At 43.0% G+C, this 16760-nt stretch overlaps 1 protein-coding gene across 2 annotated transcripts in view; it reads right to left on the bottom strand.

Annotated features, from left to right (window-relative positions):
* fat2 (FAT atypical cadherin 2) overlaps positions 1-16760 on the bottom strand; it is a 72966-nt gene that overhangs the window by 10330 nt on the left and 45876 nt on the right. For both annotated transcript variants that reach the window (XM_077533042.1, XM_077533043.1), the window contains exons 16-22: positions 13000-13211; positions 12152-12292; positions 11226-11369; positions 8794-8991; positions 6514-7114; positions 6071-6271; positions 3674-3828 (exon numbers count right to left, since the gene is read on the bottom strand). In XM_077533042.1, the coding sequence (XP_077389168.1) occupies positions 3674-3828; positions 6071-6271; positions 6514-7114; positions 8794-8991; positions 11226-11369; positions 12152-12292; positions 13000-13211 (1652 nt within the window). The remainder of the gene's footprint in view (positions 1-3673; positions 3829-6070; positions 6272-6513; positions 7115-8793; positions 8992-11225; positions 11370-12151; positions 12293-12999; positions 13212-16760) is intronic.

Raw genomic sequence — 16760 nt, 5'->3', positions numbered from 1 at the left:
GACATGTTTGTGTTGGTTTTGTGCTGCTGACATTTCTGTGCATCCATTAACAAACTCTGCAATGTTGGCAATTGTATTGATTTTTTGCTCAATTACTACAATTCACCCGCCACATTAGCATTGACTGTCCCGTTATTGATTGGCTAACTAATGCCTCGCCTAACATTCACAATCCACAAAGTAAAACATCGAGCAAACAAACGTGATTTTCACCATCCGAATGTTCATTCATGTTTACTCTCATGACTTGTGCTGTTAGTAAATCAAAAAGATTTTCTTGGAATACATGATTGACAATACATGTACTATTTAAGTCATGTTTTAGTTGAATAATAATAATAATTGTAATAAATACTGTAAAATACAAATAACAATCATCATCATAGTGACAAAATTGAGTTGAGAAAGTTGTACAATCATGAAAACTGATTTAGAGTTTTTACATTTTTCACATTTAATGCTGCTCTTGAGAAAAGCTCAGTGTATTCATAAATAATTAGCTTATCATGACTAAGCCGCCGCCTTCCTCCCACTATGAACTCAGACGACGCCAACGCATCATCATCATCTGCAGCAAAAAGAGTCGGAGCGGAATCGCGTCAACCTCCGGACGTCAGCGTCGGCGTGAGGAAAACAAACATTGACAAGTTGCGCTTTTTACTTTGCATCAGCGAGCCTCTTAGCATTTGTGCACACTCGGCACTTTTTATCGCGGAAGCAGTAAGAGAAAGAGCGAGAGCTTCTCTGATGTTTTATTGATGCTTCTTTGCTCTCATAATTCCCAAAGACAAATCTTCTCCCGCATTTCATGCATCGCTTGATGTGTCTTCACAGGAACAGGTCCCAAATCCAGCCCGGGGGGGGGGGAACCTTTTGGTGCACGCGACTGATGGCCAAAAATTCTCTCTTCCTCTGCCAGACCCCAAATAAAATAGTAACCAATGAGGGGTGAAAGTGACAGTTTTTTTATTTTTTATTTTTTTTTAAGTATCATTTAAGTGAAAATGTAAACAAGGTTGTTGATAAATTGATGTTTATAAACATGTTAGAATTGTGGGAAGACAATTTGAGTATACAGAAAATGTATTGGATCCTTTGCAAACTTTAAATCATCTTTGATGGTTACAAAACAAAAATATTAGGTTCATTGCAAACTAAATTGTCATTAATGTTGACATAAACGAGTTGTTGTGGGCCAAATTGGCTTTGATGCTAATATCAACTTTTGGGTCATCAGGGACTACATTGTCTTTGATGTCTTTGATGTTTGCCAAAAATGTCCACTTGGTTTGTCGCGCTATAAACTGAGCAAATATAAAAATAAATTGAAAAAAATGTGACGTTCCAAAATGAAGCTACGATGATTTTGACATCAGTTGTGCCATTGGACTGACCGACACTCATTCAATGACAATGTGAAAGAACGCGAGGAGATCGGTGGGAGGCGGGTCAGCAGGGCGGGCGGGAACACTTTTTGTTGCGGATGCGGCGGCGTCCTTATCGCGGCAACGATGCTGAACAAGTGCTGGTGGCAAAACTTTCTTGCCTCGTGATCTATTTGACATGACTGGGTGTCATCTCCGCTACGAGATATTTCAAGTCGGCCCGCTTGGAGGATTTACGGCATCGGCGCCAGTCGACGTGCGGCGCCGCATCAAGCTCACGCGGGCTCCGGAGGGACCGGAAAAACGCTTCGCAACTTCATAAATCAACGACCCTGAGCTCGACGGCGCCGTGGGAGTTTCCTGCGGCGACGCGGCACACGCAGCTCTGGAGTGATCAAGACAAACAAAACCAAAAAAAAACTTTGCGGAGCTAGCTTAGTACTGGCTCATTTGCATGCACGGCAGCCATCTTGACAGCGTGCGCCCATATTAACTGGCACAGCGAGGTTCCCAAACACACCACCGGGAGGGAGGTCTTCACTCGTACTAACCAGCGCCCCCATGTGGCCCCGAAAACCAAAAGCCGCTCGCTGCGTGAACGGGAATGAAATCGATTTATCATCGGCATTGATTTGCTTGTGCCTTTTCACACGGAAGCCTGCAAAGTGAGACGGCAGCCGTGTTCTCGACTCATCTCAAATCATCTTTCCTCATTGAAATGAATGGAAATGCTCATTTTGACTCCACAAAATGTGTTACAATTTACTAAGTTACTTACATGAAATTCTTATTAAAAAAAACAAACACTCCTCTCTACTGTAGCTTTGAGCCAATTGTTAGTGCTGGTATGACTTGTGACGTATCAACTTTGACCATACCTGCATGCACACATCCCGCCATCTTCTGCATATTGCTATCAAAACACAATAAAAACATGTCAGGTGTTACACTTCACACTGCTGTTTCCTTTCACACAAAGCCAATGATTTGGTATATTTTTTTTGTTCCTGTGAAAACTGTCACTGACTAGCTAATCTCTCAAGATGATGTCAAAGATCTGGCAAAATGTGGAAGCGTCATACAAGTTTGTTGATGACACTTCTTTACAGAGACAAACTTTGTACATTGGGGTGGAGCTTGTGTTCTTATGGTCAAGCATCGCTAACACGCACGTGCGCATGAGTCATTTGGAAGTTATCTGAAATGGATGAAATAATATTCTAGTGTTTGGATTTACAGTTTCATTTTTTCATGAAATTCATATCAACCTCCATTCATCCATCCATTTCCAATTCTTCACTGAAAAAGGTACCTATTGGTGGTTTTTGTGCACTTTCTTAAATGGCCAAAGATGTCACAAAACGTCAGAAAAAAAGTCAGTCATGACAGGCAGTGTGAACGAGGTTACACATTTTGTAAGGTGTCTATTTTTAAGATGCTTGGAAGTTTGTGAAAGTACAGTACAGCCATGAATTTGTTTTTAGTTGAAATGTCACAAGAAAGAGGCGTGAACTCGAATCTGTTGTTTTTGTCATAACCTTTCAAAATACGCCCCCCCACAAACCCGAGCTGCGAGTCCACAGATGACCATCTTTCCAAATTCTGTCTGAAGTCCATCCCGTTCCTGCGAATCCTTCTTAACGTGTATCCAACACCCGAGAGTGCGGCACCGCAGGCCCGGGATGAGGCGTCCTTTTGAAAATGATTTTTTGTCCTCCTCCAGAATCAAGGTGATTGAACATTCTGCCAGCGTGCAAGGAGCCCCCGCGAGGGGCGGCATCATGCGGCATTTCATCTGCTCAGAGAATTATTCATGGCCGCCGCGTACAATACAAACCGTTCCGCGCTCGCGCATTGTTGTGCTGAGCTCGTCAACGTATTCTATCGAGGGATAAAAGTTGTTGTTTTCTTTTTTGGGGACTTTTCCCCATTAGATCGCCTTCAAAAGTCTCAAGATGTTTTTTATGGGGAACGCCGTCACGCGATTGGCTGGGGTCATTCAGGCGCACGAACAAAAGTGGAATCGCATTCTGAATCACATTCAACGGAGTTTCAATGTCTTTTCATGACTTCTTGAGACTTTTTTGGTGGGTGTAGTCTGACAGACACGATGATTCCATGATGAACATGCTGAATTTGAAATGAAATCTCTGCGGGTTGCAACTAAGCAAACTGAGTCGGAAATGGCTGCTTTAAGACAAAATCAACCTGGATCTTGTCAGGAGCAGCTTTTTGAGACTATTTGTGGGTGTGGTCTACTCATGATGGACAAAACCTTCTTGGATTACCTGCAAACTTCCCCAGTCGGTCCCATTGGCCAACATGAGGAGACCTTCTTGATGGAAGGTTCTGAAGCTCAGGGAGATGGTGAAGTCCTGCTGGTCCTCATCCCTGCCATGGACGTACTTGAGGTAGGCGTCGTCTCCGAACCTCAGCGCCGATTCTGAGACCCAAACACAAGAAGACGTACTGACATCAAGGCCAGCCAAGGCTTTTAATGTCAAAAGGATTTGGAGCGGTACGTGGGAAGCATAATGTACTCGCATGCAGTAGAGCAAGGAACTGTAGGAAGGGTTGGAAATTAGGGTTAGGGTTTCAAATTTCAAACCCAGGATTGCTGTTTCAATCTTGGGTTAGGACATAAGTTGGATTTTCAAGGCAACGTTATTGATTCAAGTAAGGTTTCATTCCAGTTTTAGGGTCTCAAGTATATTGGGTTTCAAGACAGTGTTAGGGTTTCAAGTTCGTGTTGCAAAATGTCAGTTTCAATTAATAGGGTTTCAAACCAAAGATTAGGCTTCCAAATTAGCTCTTCAAATGAGGTTTAAAGGCTTTGAAGCCAAGGTTAGGAGTTCAAATGGAGGTTGTTTTCTAGGGGTAGGGTTTCAAAATAATGTTATGGTTTCAAGCTTTTGCTGAATGGTTAACTTTAACACGTCCACGTCAACAGACGCTGACATCATTTGCGTGGGAGCCCTTCAAAGGTGCAGCAAACGTGCGTGCCGCAGGATCCCGCAGACATTCAAGATGGCGGCGGTGCGCGCAGATGAAACGGCCTGTGAAGCAAGTGTCAATTCTGATCTGCCGTCTGTCAGAAGCGGCGGCGAGGAGGAGCTCAAAAACAGTCTGAAAGCGCCTTTGATCTTTTTTTTGAACGCTCCAAAAGCTGAAAGACAAAAACGCCGCCGGGTCCAAGTCGGAACGTCAACATCGCTAACGAGAAACGAGCGACCGGATGAGTCATCTGATGACGCACGCATCGTTTACCATTTATCATCGATGGACGGCCCGAATATGCGCGTTATGTGGAAGCGAGTTGGTTTGCATTTGTGATGGTTCATGTTGATCATTTTTCAACTTTCTCATTCAACGGATTAGCATGAAAAACAGCATTAAAAGCTAGCAGGTCGCAGTGGAGTGTCAAGTACTCACACTAGTCACGCATGTCGTCAACTCCGAATGACTTTACGATTGAACTTGAACTCTAACTAATGATCGACACTTCTACAACATGTATTGACATTGTGTAATTATCCAACTTAATTCCTTGCACAACTAAGCAACTTTTGCATTTTAGGACCTCCGCACACAAGCGATGCGACGGAAATCCATTACATGAAACGGTCGCGAGGTTTTGCCACAAGATTTCACAAGCGGACGAGTCTCTGCCACTGGTTTTGCGACGGTTCAAAATTCATATTGCAGTTGCACAATGTGGTCATGTACATACTGTACCTTGCTGGTCCATTGAAATGAATAGAAGTGAGCCCCGCCTTCCAAAAATATCCCCATTTTTTTTTTTTTTTACTTTATTCTTAGCACATTAGACAAATATTAACATTCATTCATCACAATGTTCAAATGTTTTGCAGCTCTAGGAAGATTTTTGGTTATTTGTTTGGCCTAAAATGCCTTTTTTGACAGGAAGGTTGCTGATCCCTATACTAAACAATCAACATAAGCAACAAAACATTCTCCCAACCAGGTGAACAAAACTAAATAACTGACTAACCAAATAGCCAGCCGGCTCCAACAAGTCCGTTTTAGTGTGAGTGCCTTTGCATTCGGTTGACATTGATGATAATGAAATATCCGAGGAGCATCACAGACAGAAACAAAAGCTGTCGGTGGGAGGCACGGCAAGATTTAGAACATGGGCTGTGAATGTCAAATTCAATATTAAAGACTCTTTAAACAGTTTTACTCAAGTAGACGCAATAAAATAAGGTAATAACTTTGCATGATTGTTGAATAAAAGACAGCGAGTGACCCGACGCCTTCCTGATTGTCTTATCAGCTCCGCTCACTCGCTTGAGTCAAAATAACACAAGTTTCCAAAACAAGCGGGTACGCACGTTCCATCGCGACGAGCCTCCGGCTGACGTTTATTCTGTCTGCACCGCCGCTAATCCCGGCAGGAATGCCCACGCAAATCAACACCCCCATAAGCGCCGCTATCGTTGGATTTGACGCACTTAGTGGGCGGAAGAGGCTTTTCTGGTCACCAGACGTCCAACAAATAAAAGTTTGTGGAGCATAACGTCATGAAGTTCCCATTTTTTCTCTTCTAGTTTGTTGAGGGAAGCTGGAGGCAGAAAATTCACACCCGCCGACACGTCCATTTACCAAAAACTTAAGCGGGCTGATCTACAAACTGTCACGGCTAGTTTGACTGACGGACGTACCGTTGCAGGGACAGACGCTCTCCCAACGGTGTCGCGGCGTGATGTAGGCCAGTCTGGCGGTGCTGAAGTGGTTCATGGTGTCTTCCGGCAAGCGGATCGTATTTCGACAGCCGCGTGGCGGACATCCGGCGCCCAGACAGCCGTTGTAGCTCAAATGGACGACGTCCAGGCCCAGAGAGTCTTCGATGTCCGACATGATGCCTAAATGTGACAACATCATCATATTGGACAACAGGTGCTGTCAGTTAACAGAGCAAGATAGAAAATTATTGAGCCTAAGTTGAATTGCCTGAAAAAAAAGCACAAGAAAGCTACAAATTCCGCATTCATAAAGAGATGTCAAAGTGATACATCATTTCTTACTGTATTTCACCCCCCCCCCAAGTTACGGTTTAAGGACCCCATGAGATTCAATAAGAGATTCCAACAGAGTTGCTGATCACCTGCGAGTCTGCTGGTTGGTAGAGACTGGATGAGTCCACTGTGAGGCCTCCAGACCAGCAGAACTTCCAGCGTGGGGCTGTCGGGTAGCATCTGCAGGCTGGCCAGGTGAAGTTCTTGCCGGGGAAACGCCAGCGCTTGTGCCAGGCTGCGCTGGAGGCCTCGCCAGTGATCAGCCAGAAACTCCTCGGAGGAAATCCGGGGCAATCGGAGGGTCAAGCCGGAGTCAAGCGCCCGTTGTGAGGCCGCCCACACGTGGACCTTCACCAGCGTCCGCACGCTAAACCTGCCATCCGTCACGCTGACGTTGAGCGCGTAGGAACCCTCCTCCAGGTTTTTCTCCGCCCAGACTTTGCCGCTGGCCCGGTCCACGGAAAAGCGCTGGCCGGCGGGGTCCTCGGAGACCAACGTGTAGGCCAGCACGTCCTGCGGGTCCTGGTCGGAGGCGTGCAGCCGTCCGACCAGGCGGTTGGCAAAAGATCCGCCGGCGGTGGTGATGAAGACCTCCAGGGGCACCACGGACGGTGCGTACTTGCTCTGCTCAGTGACGTTGATGGCGACGACGCAGATGGAGGAGAGCGGAGGGTGGCCGCTGTCTGTCACCTGTGAGAAAATGACGTCACAATATTGCACAGAATCAACAACAATCTACCAAAGGAAATGGACGCCATTTGTACATGAATAATAATTGGTCTTTATAAAATGTACAGTATGTGTGAAACCTTCTTTCCAACAAACCAACCAACCAAACAAAAATAACAAACCAAGTAAGTAACAGATATAGCTAACTCATTAAAGGGGTCAGGTCACGCTTTAGCAGGGAGCCAATTTCAGTATGTCACCAATCAGCCCGCCAGCAACTGATTTACCAACCAATCAACAAACAGATCAATCAACAAAGTGAACTATACTCAAGAGCGAAGCAGCTAACAAAGCAAACGACTTTCCAAACGACAGAATAACAAACCAGACAACCAACAAAATGATCAACTAATGAACAAACGTGCACATCCGTTTGGGCACATTAACACGGGATTAAATTGTCACATGGCTCAATGGGGGAGTGGCCGTCTCGATCCTCAGCCCTCGTGGCAACGGTCAAATGTCCTTGAGCAAGACACTGGACCTGGAATCGCTCGCTTGTCGTGTCGTGTACACGGCGACTTGTTCATAACGATTCCTATCATTTTTCTTATCGAGCGGCAGATAGTTTCTGGATGAAAGCACTTTTTCTGTGGATGAAGATCACAATCAAAATGGAAAACGTGGCAGCTTGTGAGCAAATGTCAATCAAACTGCCGTCAAAATATGTACAGGTTGAAGGTTTCTCAGCTATCACCAAACCTTGACCCCATTTCTCACCCCGTGCTCACGGCAAAACGCCGTGAATACATATGTATGTGATTTCTTAATACATTTGGGGGAAAAAAATCCAATTTACATTGTCATTATTGGGTAATGTCTGCACAATTCTAATGTAAAAAAATTCATTTTTGAATAAGTAACAAAATGTATAAATGGGGAAGCGCTGCGAATACTTTCGGAATCCACTTTATCTAATGTTTAGGCGATCTCAGATTTTTATGGCATCACTGAAATGTGAAATGAATAAAAAGCAAGATTTCTGCTTTGAAACGATGCTCTGGTTTCGGTTCAAAGACTTTCGGGCCAGAATTTAGCTAGCGTCTATCCTTTGGAAAATGAATGATCTTCTTCTCCGATGCACTCTCATGATAAAAAGTCAATACATCAATAATTTCCGAGCAGTGTGACACTTTGAGGTTCGGCACGCCTGATTGCAGATTCTGATGATTTTATTCCAACTTGTGACCTCGCTTGCATACATCTCAAATATCTCAAATATGCCTGGTATGAATGCCAATGTTGCTTTAACTGTTGCAAAAGTTGCCCAAATCAACCTTTCGTCAACTTTTCGCTCCCTCGCTCGCCCGTGGGTGCGTTTAAATGAATGCCGCGACTGGCCGGGTCAGCTGCGTTTTGGCGGCAGGATGGCGGCCCGACAATGACAATCAGCTCATTAGTAGTGTGGAGACAAGCGCCTGCATGCTCCCTCATCATCATCATCATCATCATCATCACCAACCTGCCTTTTATCTCCAGGCTGAGTGGGATTAGTGTGTGCTGACATGATGTGACACGTTATTATAGCAGATGAATACTGAATTAACACTGAAGCGGGTGAAATATGACCCAAAACTTTTTCCAATGAAATAATACGTCAAAAGTCGAGCTCAACTTTTTTTTTTTTTTTCTGCCCTTGCCTGAATCTTGAGGCGGTGCTGTACTCGGCTGGTCCTCTTGAGGGGGGCCGCCAGCGACAGAAGACCGCCGTGGTCCACGTGGAAGCGACGCTCCTCATTGCCGCTGACGATGTGGAAGGAGAACGGAGGCCCGTTGCGGGGCGTGTCCTTGTCGGTCACAAGCAGCTGCAGGACGCCGCCGCCCACTGCCTCGCCCTCCTGTGTGAAAAAAAAAAACAACAAAACAAAAGGCAGCATACATTGTATTACATGGAATACATTCCTGACAGGAAAGGGCACATAAGAAATTTGGTCAAGCTCTGGCGTCAAGTTGACTGATTGCAGTTTTGTTTTGTGTTTTGTTTGCTCGGCGAAAGTCAAGTCAACTGTATTCTAAAATGGCTTCTACAAAATGGCAGACGTTGCTGTGCCTTCTTCGACATGGCTTCCTGAGACTTTTTTGTGGGTCGACTCATGATAGACATGCTGAACAGATTTTATGTTGTAAATTCCAACTAGCCTCGGAGGCGGATTTTTATTTTTTTTTAAATGATGTTGGAAGAAATTAACTGGCTCCGTCAACAGATTCTAAAATGGTTGCTGCTAACCAAAATGGCGTCAAAAAAATGTTTTTTCGCTCATGGCTTACTGAAAGTTTTTTTTTTTTTGTGGTTCAGCTCATGATAGATATGTAAACAAATCATAAATAAATAATAAATAAAAATGGCTTTAAGGTCTGAACTTTAAAGTCAGTCAACACAATAAAAAGACATTCAAAATAAAACCAAAACATTCTACTGAATAAAAATCATTATTAGTACAGTACAAAAAAAAATAATAAATAAAAATAAAAACAAAAAAATCAATGCCAATGCATCAGTGATGTTAGCGATGCTGTTGTGTATTTATGAGCGAATGAACAGCAGCAAGGTCAAACACACCATTAACTGCCGACATGAACACGTTAGCTGCAGTTGAAGTTGGCATCAGATAGAACATTCAACACTCGCTTGTGCTGTTGTGTTGAATAGCAATTGCTGCTGCCTCGACAAGTGCACACGGCGGACTCGGGCATGCTTCCGTTTTTTTTTCCTCCATTCAGTGTTGTCAATCCACAAATAACTTTCTTCAGCCTTCCTATTGGCTCAAATACTTCTGCTTAGCTTTATACAGAATGTGAATGTGTTTTCATGTTGATACAGTACAGTATATACTAAGTACTTACTAAATAGTAAGTCACAGAAAACCCCAATGTCTCAGGAAGTCACTGATCTTGAAAGGAAGTCGGCCATTTTTGTTTGAATCAACCATTTTAGACATTTCTATGGATCCTTCAAAAAAAAAGAAAAAAAAAGTATAGTATAGGGACGTTCTATACCACTTTTTTACAGACTGAGTACTCACTCTTTGAATACTCACGATAGAGTATTGATATTTTGATCTAGTATGTTTGATATATAAAATGTCATTCAACACAATGACATTGTGAACAAAACATTTCTTTCCGATGCAGATGATTATTTTCTGATGTGTCACAGAATAGTGCGACGACTCCTGCAATGGAGGACTTACTTGACATCAGATTTTCTTTGCCTTAAGTATTGGTGGCTGGTATCAGCAGCTCACAAGTACCTAAAAATATGGCTGTTATCAGCCCGATACGACACCTGGTATCTGTACTCACCCTTCGCTAATTGGTAACAGAAATTTTGGTAGGGAAGTCCACCACGTGAGCGAAACAATGCTGACTTTTTGCTTGGAAGAGGACATTTTATTGTTAATTTCCTGGTATTTTCACGTTATAGATCTTCAGGCAGTTAGTCGTTTATTGTGGTTGAAGGAGGCATAGTTGGAAGCAGGTTAAATTGGGAAAAAATTATGCACACCAGGAAATTTCCATTTGACAAAGAAGTCTGGCATCCCAAATACAAAGATTTCCATCACGAAAGACCGCGTGCTGCAGATGGATGCGGACTTTGATTGATTGTCAGAAGACGCGTTAAAGACAGTCGTCGTTCTGATCAGACAGCTTGCGTGGCCAAAAGTGGCAGATGGGCGGCTCATTTGCTCTCAAGTGGAGGCTGCGGGCAAATCAGCTTTAACGACGTTGCCGTCCCCGGCAGAGGTTTCGAGGCACGATTCTTGAAGAAACGACTCGAATTTGACTGAACGGTTTTGGGGAAAACAGGAACCATTTTCACAGAGTCATAATCGAAAATCTAGCCTGCAAAGGCGGGATATTTCTTTTGCTGTTCACACGTACAGCACCACTGCATCCAGAGGACACAAATGACTTTTAACACGACAGCGACACCAGTCGAGTATCTGATGTTAAACTTCGCACCATACAGGCAGAAAAATTCTGCTTTGCACAACCAGTGTATGATGACGCATCAACGATGTTCAAATTGTTCTTTTTGTTTTTCTGAAATAACGTGAAAAGGTGGTGTAACCTGTAACAGCAGATTGTGCTGGACTTGAGAGAAAAGAGGCGGGTTGTCGTTGGCGTCGGCAACAGTGATGGTGACCAGGACGGCGGAGGAAAGCGGCGGCTCGCCTTCATCGGCTGCCTGCACCGTCAGCGAGTAATGAGGATGCTGGACAGACAGAAGACAAGCAAAATAGAATGATATCATCCTGCCTAATTACTAGTCTTATGCAATGTTTTAGTTAGCTGTAAACACGTTTACAATATTTTGGACATTTTTATATTTTAAATGGTCTCAAAACAGTTTTCGTATTGTCATTACTCGCATGTTTTGGGTCGGCTTAATTGTTTTTTCTCATTGGATCCCAAAAGTTGGACTTTCTCCCGTGAGAAAATTCAAAGATGAGAAGTAAGATCGTGAAAGGAATTCATCACGGAAAGTTTCAAGGTTTTTACTTCATTGTCAAAAAGTTGTGAAAGACACCAAAAACAAAGGCTAATAAGATCTGAATTTTCCACTTGGACATCATTGGCTACGAGCGTCTGAATTTTGTTTTTTTCCACACACAATGTAAGCTCTTTATTCTATGATGTCATGGCAAGACATCACCAGAAAAGCCGCCTTTAATACGGTCAATGAATGCATTTCCCAAATGAGCGGAAAATAATAATAATAATAATAAAAAAAGCTTTATTTTGCTAACCATTTTTTGGGTATTTTGTCATTTATAGGTGTTTAGTGTCACCATCAATATCTTATAAAGATATATTTTTCACACTGCATGTTGTTTTCAGAACATAAACACGTGTACAGTAAAACCTAAAAATTCAATTCGATTTGGTTCAAAGTATCACAAGAAGAAAAGATCAAGTAAGAAGCCGCATGCTTTCACATTGTCATGTGATGGCGATGAAACACCGGCACGTGTGACATCACGTCGCCCGACTGACCTCCTCCCGGTCCAGGCCGGCGCAGACGCTGATCTCGCCGCTTCGAGGGTCGATGGCGAATTGGCGCCGAGGGTCGCCGCTCACGATGGAGTAACGCAGCAGGTTGTTGTCGGGCGGAGCGTCGCGATCGCTGGCCGTCACCTTCAGGGGAGAGCGAGCAAAAAGTTGACCTTTGACAGCTGCATGCAGGAATACAATCACACAGAAATTCACATCACATATAAACACACATATTTTCACTGAGGGGGGTTTAGGAACATAACACCTGTGATCATCAAATATATTCATAATCCCTGTAATGAATGATACCATCATTGAGTGTAAACAGAATCAATGAAAAATTATTTTCATAAAAGTTGGCATTCTTGGAGCAAAGCAGCATGTTAGCTTGTTAGCCTGTGACAGTGACAGCGATGCTAATGCTGGTTAATTCAGAGATAAGATTCAAAACAAGTAGGAGAACGTGGAAAAAATAATAATGCTGTTAAAAATGTGAAATTGTGTGGCTACATTTTGATGCTTTATGTGAAACATAAACTGTGAAAGCGCCGCAGATGGACGACGAGGAGTCGTCAGCAGAAAAAAATGTCAAAGAGGACCGTCGTGTGTGCGATTACGTTGCCGTCAGCGAGCCCCCGAGCTGCGTTATTGCCGCCTTATCTCCGGCGCTGTACGTACCCGACGCGACGGCTTACACGGGATAAGTGTGCGTGCTTCAAAAGTGTGTGGAAAAAAAATGGGGGTTATCACAGTTCAAGCCGCCTGCTGCGCTTCTATCGGTCGGTGCTCTTACATTACATGCTTGTGCTGGCATCATGGACATATTTGAAATGTTTCTTCAGATGTACCTTGATGACGAGGCTTCCCGGGGCCCGCTCTTCGGATATCTCGGCGCTGTAGTCGCCGCGGCTGAAGATGGGGGCATTATCGTTGACGTCGCTGACGTTGACCACCACGATGGTGACGTCGGCCAACGATGACCTGCCCCGGCTGCCTTCCACTGACAGGTAGAATTCCCGTGACACCTCGAAGTCCAAGGGGGCGGCTAAGGTCAGCACACCTGTACGCATCAAACCTTATTATTCCAAGCACTCGTGATTTCAAATTTTGTTAAATTCTCATTTTTATTTTAGTAGGCAACACCTCTTTATAATCAATAATGTTAAACTTTTGCTTTCATTTTAACTGGTGACATTTTTCTCTTCACCAAATTCACCAAATGAAATGCAGTATTGGACTTTTTCTGCAAGTAGATCAAAGGGCAGATGATGACAACTTAAAATTGATTGAATTACTCAACTCAACTCAACTTTATTTAGAAAGCGCTTTAAGAACAGGCGTGCTAAATTTGATCATTATTCACAAATCTATTTAGAATTGTGGGGAAAACAGCTTGTTTTTCATCATGGCCCTGGTTGATCTCTGCTGCCACCTGCTGGCCGGTTTTGAAATTACTACCACTTTTTTCCCCACCCATTCTCTGCAGTTGAGAGGCTGCATCAAAGCCTTCTGTATGCTCTAGCATAAAAACAAACAAAAAAACAAAACAACAACGTATAAATACGTCTTTGGGACACAATACATTTAATATAGAAGATATTTCTACGTTTTTGGGAGCAAATGAGTTAAGGGACAATCAATCGATGGCGTTGTCAAATTGGATTGATTATTATTGCTGTCGTAGGGTTTGTGTTCATCAAGTATGTCCTGAATGATCACCACTGTCGTGTTCTTGCTCAGCCACAAAGCTGTAAAAGTGTGAGTCCTTCCTGTCCTTATAAAATATTCAGTGCATTTGTGTTTGCTTAATAGTATTTTTTTACGTGTTTCTGCTTATTTCTTCAACTCGGTCTATTCCTCTGGTGTACATTCTGTGCCTGCAGAGATTCTCCTCCCCTCTTAGTTCCTATCACAGACATCATTTACTCTTATTACGACCCATCAGTTTTCCCCCTCGACGAAACAAATTGATGTTGTGGCGCAGCGGCACAGAAGCCGCGTTAGCGCACGTCGTTATACTAAACGCTTACACAAACGGACATCACGTTGCAAGCATGGCGACTTCGAGTTCAGTTTCACATGAGTGAAATTTTCCCTATGTCGCTTTGAAGCTGCATCGGTGAGTCGTGGTTAGCGCGGCTTTCATCACACATTCTAAAAAAACACGCGAGGATCATTGAAGACACTAAATTGTTGATATATATGAAACGTCGAGTTACGGTGCAAACTCACCTCTCGCCCCCAAAGTCAACTAGCAAAAGCTCCACAAGACTTATGAGGATAAACAGTCTTAAAAATGGATGGAATGTGATTATCGGCGCATGTTGGTCCTTGAGAACTTGACACAGTGGGAGACTGAGAGAAGAAAGTTTGAGCTTTAATAAGCACTCGCTACAATTTCAAGCATTGAAATGAAAGAAGTGTGAAAAGTGCTTGCTAGTTAAAGAAGTAAATCATATTACACCGCTCACTTTTGTTCCTCCGGGGCAAAAAGCAATTATTTGATGTGCGCGCGGATGCAAAATGTTGTAGCTTGTTAGTGTTAGCGTGCTGCTCTCTGCGGGGATGCGCAGCCGTTTGTTTTCATTTTGCCGTGTGAAATTGTTAAATTTGTGCAGGAAGCGTCACATGCGCTCTTCTCCATTTGCATTTTGTCGATAGGAGAAAAAGGAAGTGAAGCGACACGCCAATGGTCAATTCATTAGGCGCGGCTTGTACTGTGCATGCCGTCAACTTTTTTTTCCTAACTTTGTGGATCATTTCTTGTCATTCCGTTTTGTTTTTTTTCAATTGTGCGAAGTGGCGGTTCTCATCAATAATGTGCGAGAGGAGCCATCACATTGACATTGCAGGCATTTGGACGATCGTCTGTCTGACTTTTTGGACTCGCTTTCACTTTCTTGATTCCGTGGATTCTTTCTAGTTTATCGCTATTGTGTAAAATGACGATTATCGTGAATACCTGGCAAACGGAGCAAATCACATTACGTAATTAAATGAGACATTGCACAAAGGTGTTTTTTGTTTTTTTTAACTCTGGGTTATGTCTAGTTAATGTGAATATTTTTGTTGTGCTATCGTGAATACATAAAAAGAGAATCCCTTGCATGAATCATCGTCCAAGGTTGCAGTTGTTGAATTAATAATACATCTGCTGTGGACTTTTTTAGGTTTTATAGATCATTTGTTGTCTATTTGTTTATTTCCATTAAGCAAAGTGGTGATTATTATGAGTAACTATCAAGAGGATTATTCAAATTATTTTCTTTCTGAAAACTTTGACTTCATAACGTTACAAAAATTTTATTATTGTCATAAGAGTAAAATGTTTTTATCCCAACAAAATAGATCTTTGTTCTTGTAAAGATTTTGTCTTTATTAAATATATTTCAATTCTCAGAAAATGACAACTTTTCTTTTGTTCTAAATGAAGATGATTTTCTTTTGATCATATGCTCACAATTTTTTCTTCACGCAGAAGTCATCCTTTTCGGTTGTTCATGTATTTAGAGGTACATGAGGTCGTTTAATTGGCCTTACAATTATAAAGGGAAATGAATGGGAAAAAATTGTCCTCTGCAAGTTATCTCCAGCTCTATATGACATATCCAGATTGTTAGCCAATCGGTTGCCGTGATTAAGATGAGACAAACTGTGTTCGTTTCGCCACTTTGGATCAAGACAGTTGATAACAACCAAAAACCTCCATCCGGCCTGCCCGAGGTTGAAATTTGTTGAGTCATATGAACATCTCGTTCTTCTTGTACATGGCCTCATAAATGAATATTTGACTCATCCAAACTCATCGAGATTCCAGCCAACCTCGTCTGCGTATTCCCAGCAAGGCTTAGCGTTACTTCTGCTGTTCAAACTTCTTATCGCCGCATCTGCACAGTCCAAACTTGACGCCTGCCCTCAGATAACGAGCGCGAGAGCGCGAGAGCGCCGATCGATGAGCCCGGCTGACTTTTAACGATCGTTTTGAGGGCCAAAGTTAGAAAGCTTTCGAAGGGCAGCAGGTCCAAACACCAACCTCAGAGCTCGACTCCAACGGCCTTATGAGTGTAGTTTTAGTGTTAGGACCAGAGAAGGACGATTGATTGGCTTGAAGGCACAAACACAGATCCACCAAAGACAACAACAAAAAAACATTTGGACCACGAATGCCTCACAAGTCATAGACGCCTTGTAGAATTGAGAAAACATCTATTCAAAGTTATTTATTAGTTTAGTTAAGTTCTGACTTTGTTGAGTTAGCTGATAAAACTTGACTGCCATGCTTTGCCTTTGAGAACCCGTGGAAAAATTGATCCTAAAATGGTCACTTCAAACGAGGTGCAGCAGACTGAAATGTCAAAAAAAAAAAGGTTGTTAAAGCAACCTGATTGTAATCACAGGTGCATTTAGCACAAACTGTATCTGATTGAATATTACAGACTGCTGTATTAGCTTAAATCAATGGGCCGAAGCTTGAGAGCAGCTTGAGAGCCCGCGGCCGCCTTGGGGGACAAGTATGGATTCGAGCGTGAATTAATTCTTGCTTGTTTTTCCGCCGCGAGGCAGCTCGCTTCTGAACACAAGTAACTTTACTCCTTGCGTGGTTTAGATC

The sequence above is a fragment of the Festucalex cinctus genome, chromosome 9, assembly GCF_051991245.1.
Source record: "Festucalex cinctus isolate MCC-2025b chromosome 9, RoL_Fcin_1.0, whole genome shotgun sequence".
NCBI classification, from domain to species: Eukaryota; Metazoa; Chordata; class Actinopteri; order Syngnathiformes; family Syngnathidae; genus Festucalex; species Festucalex cinctus.
The sequence above is the reverse complement of the archived record's forward strand: the minus strand, read 5'-3'. Positions and strand labels throughout refer to the sequence as shown.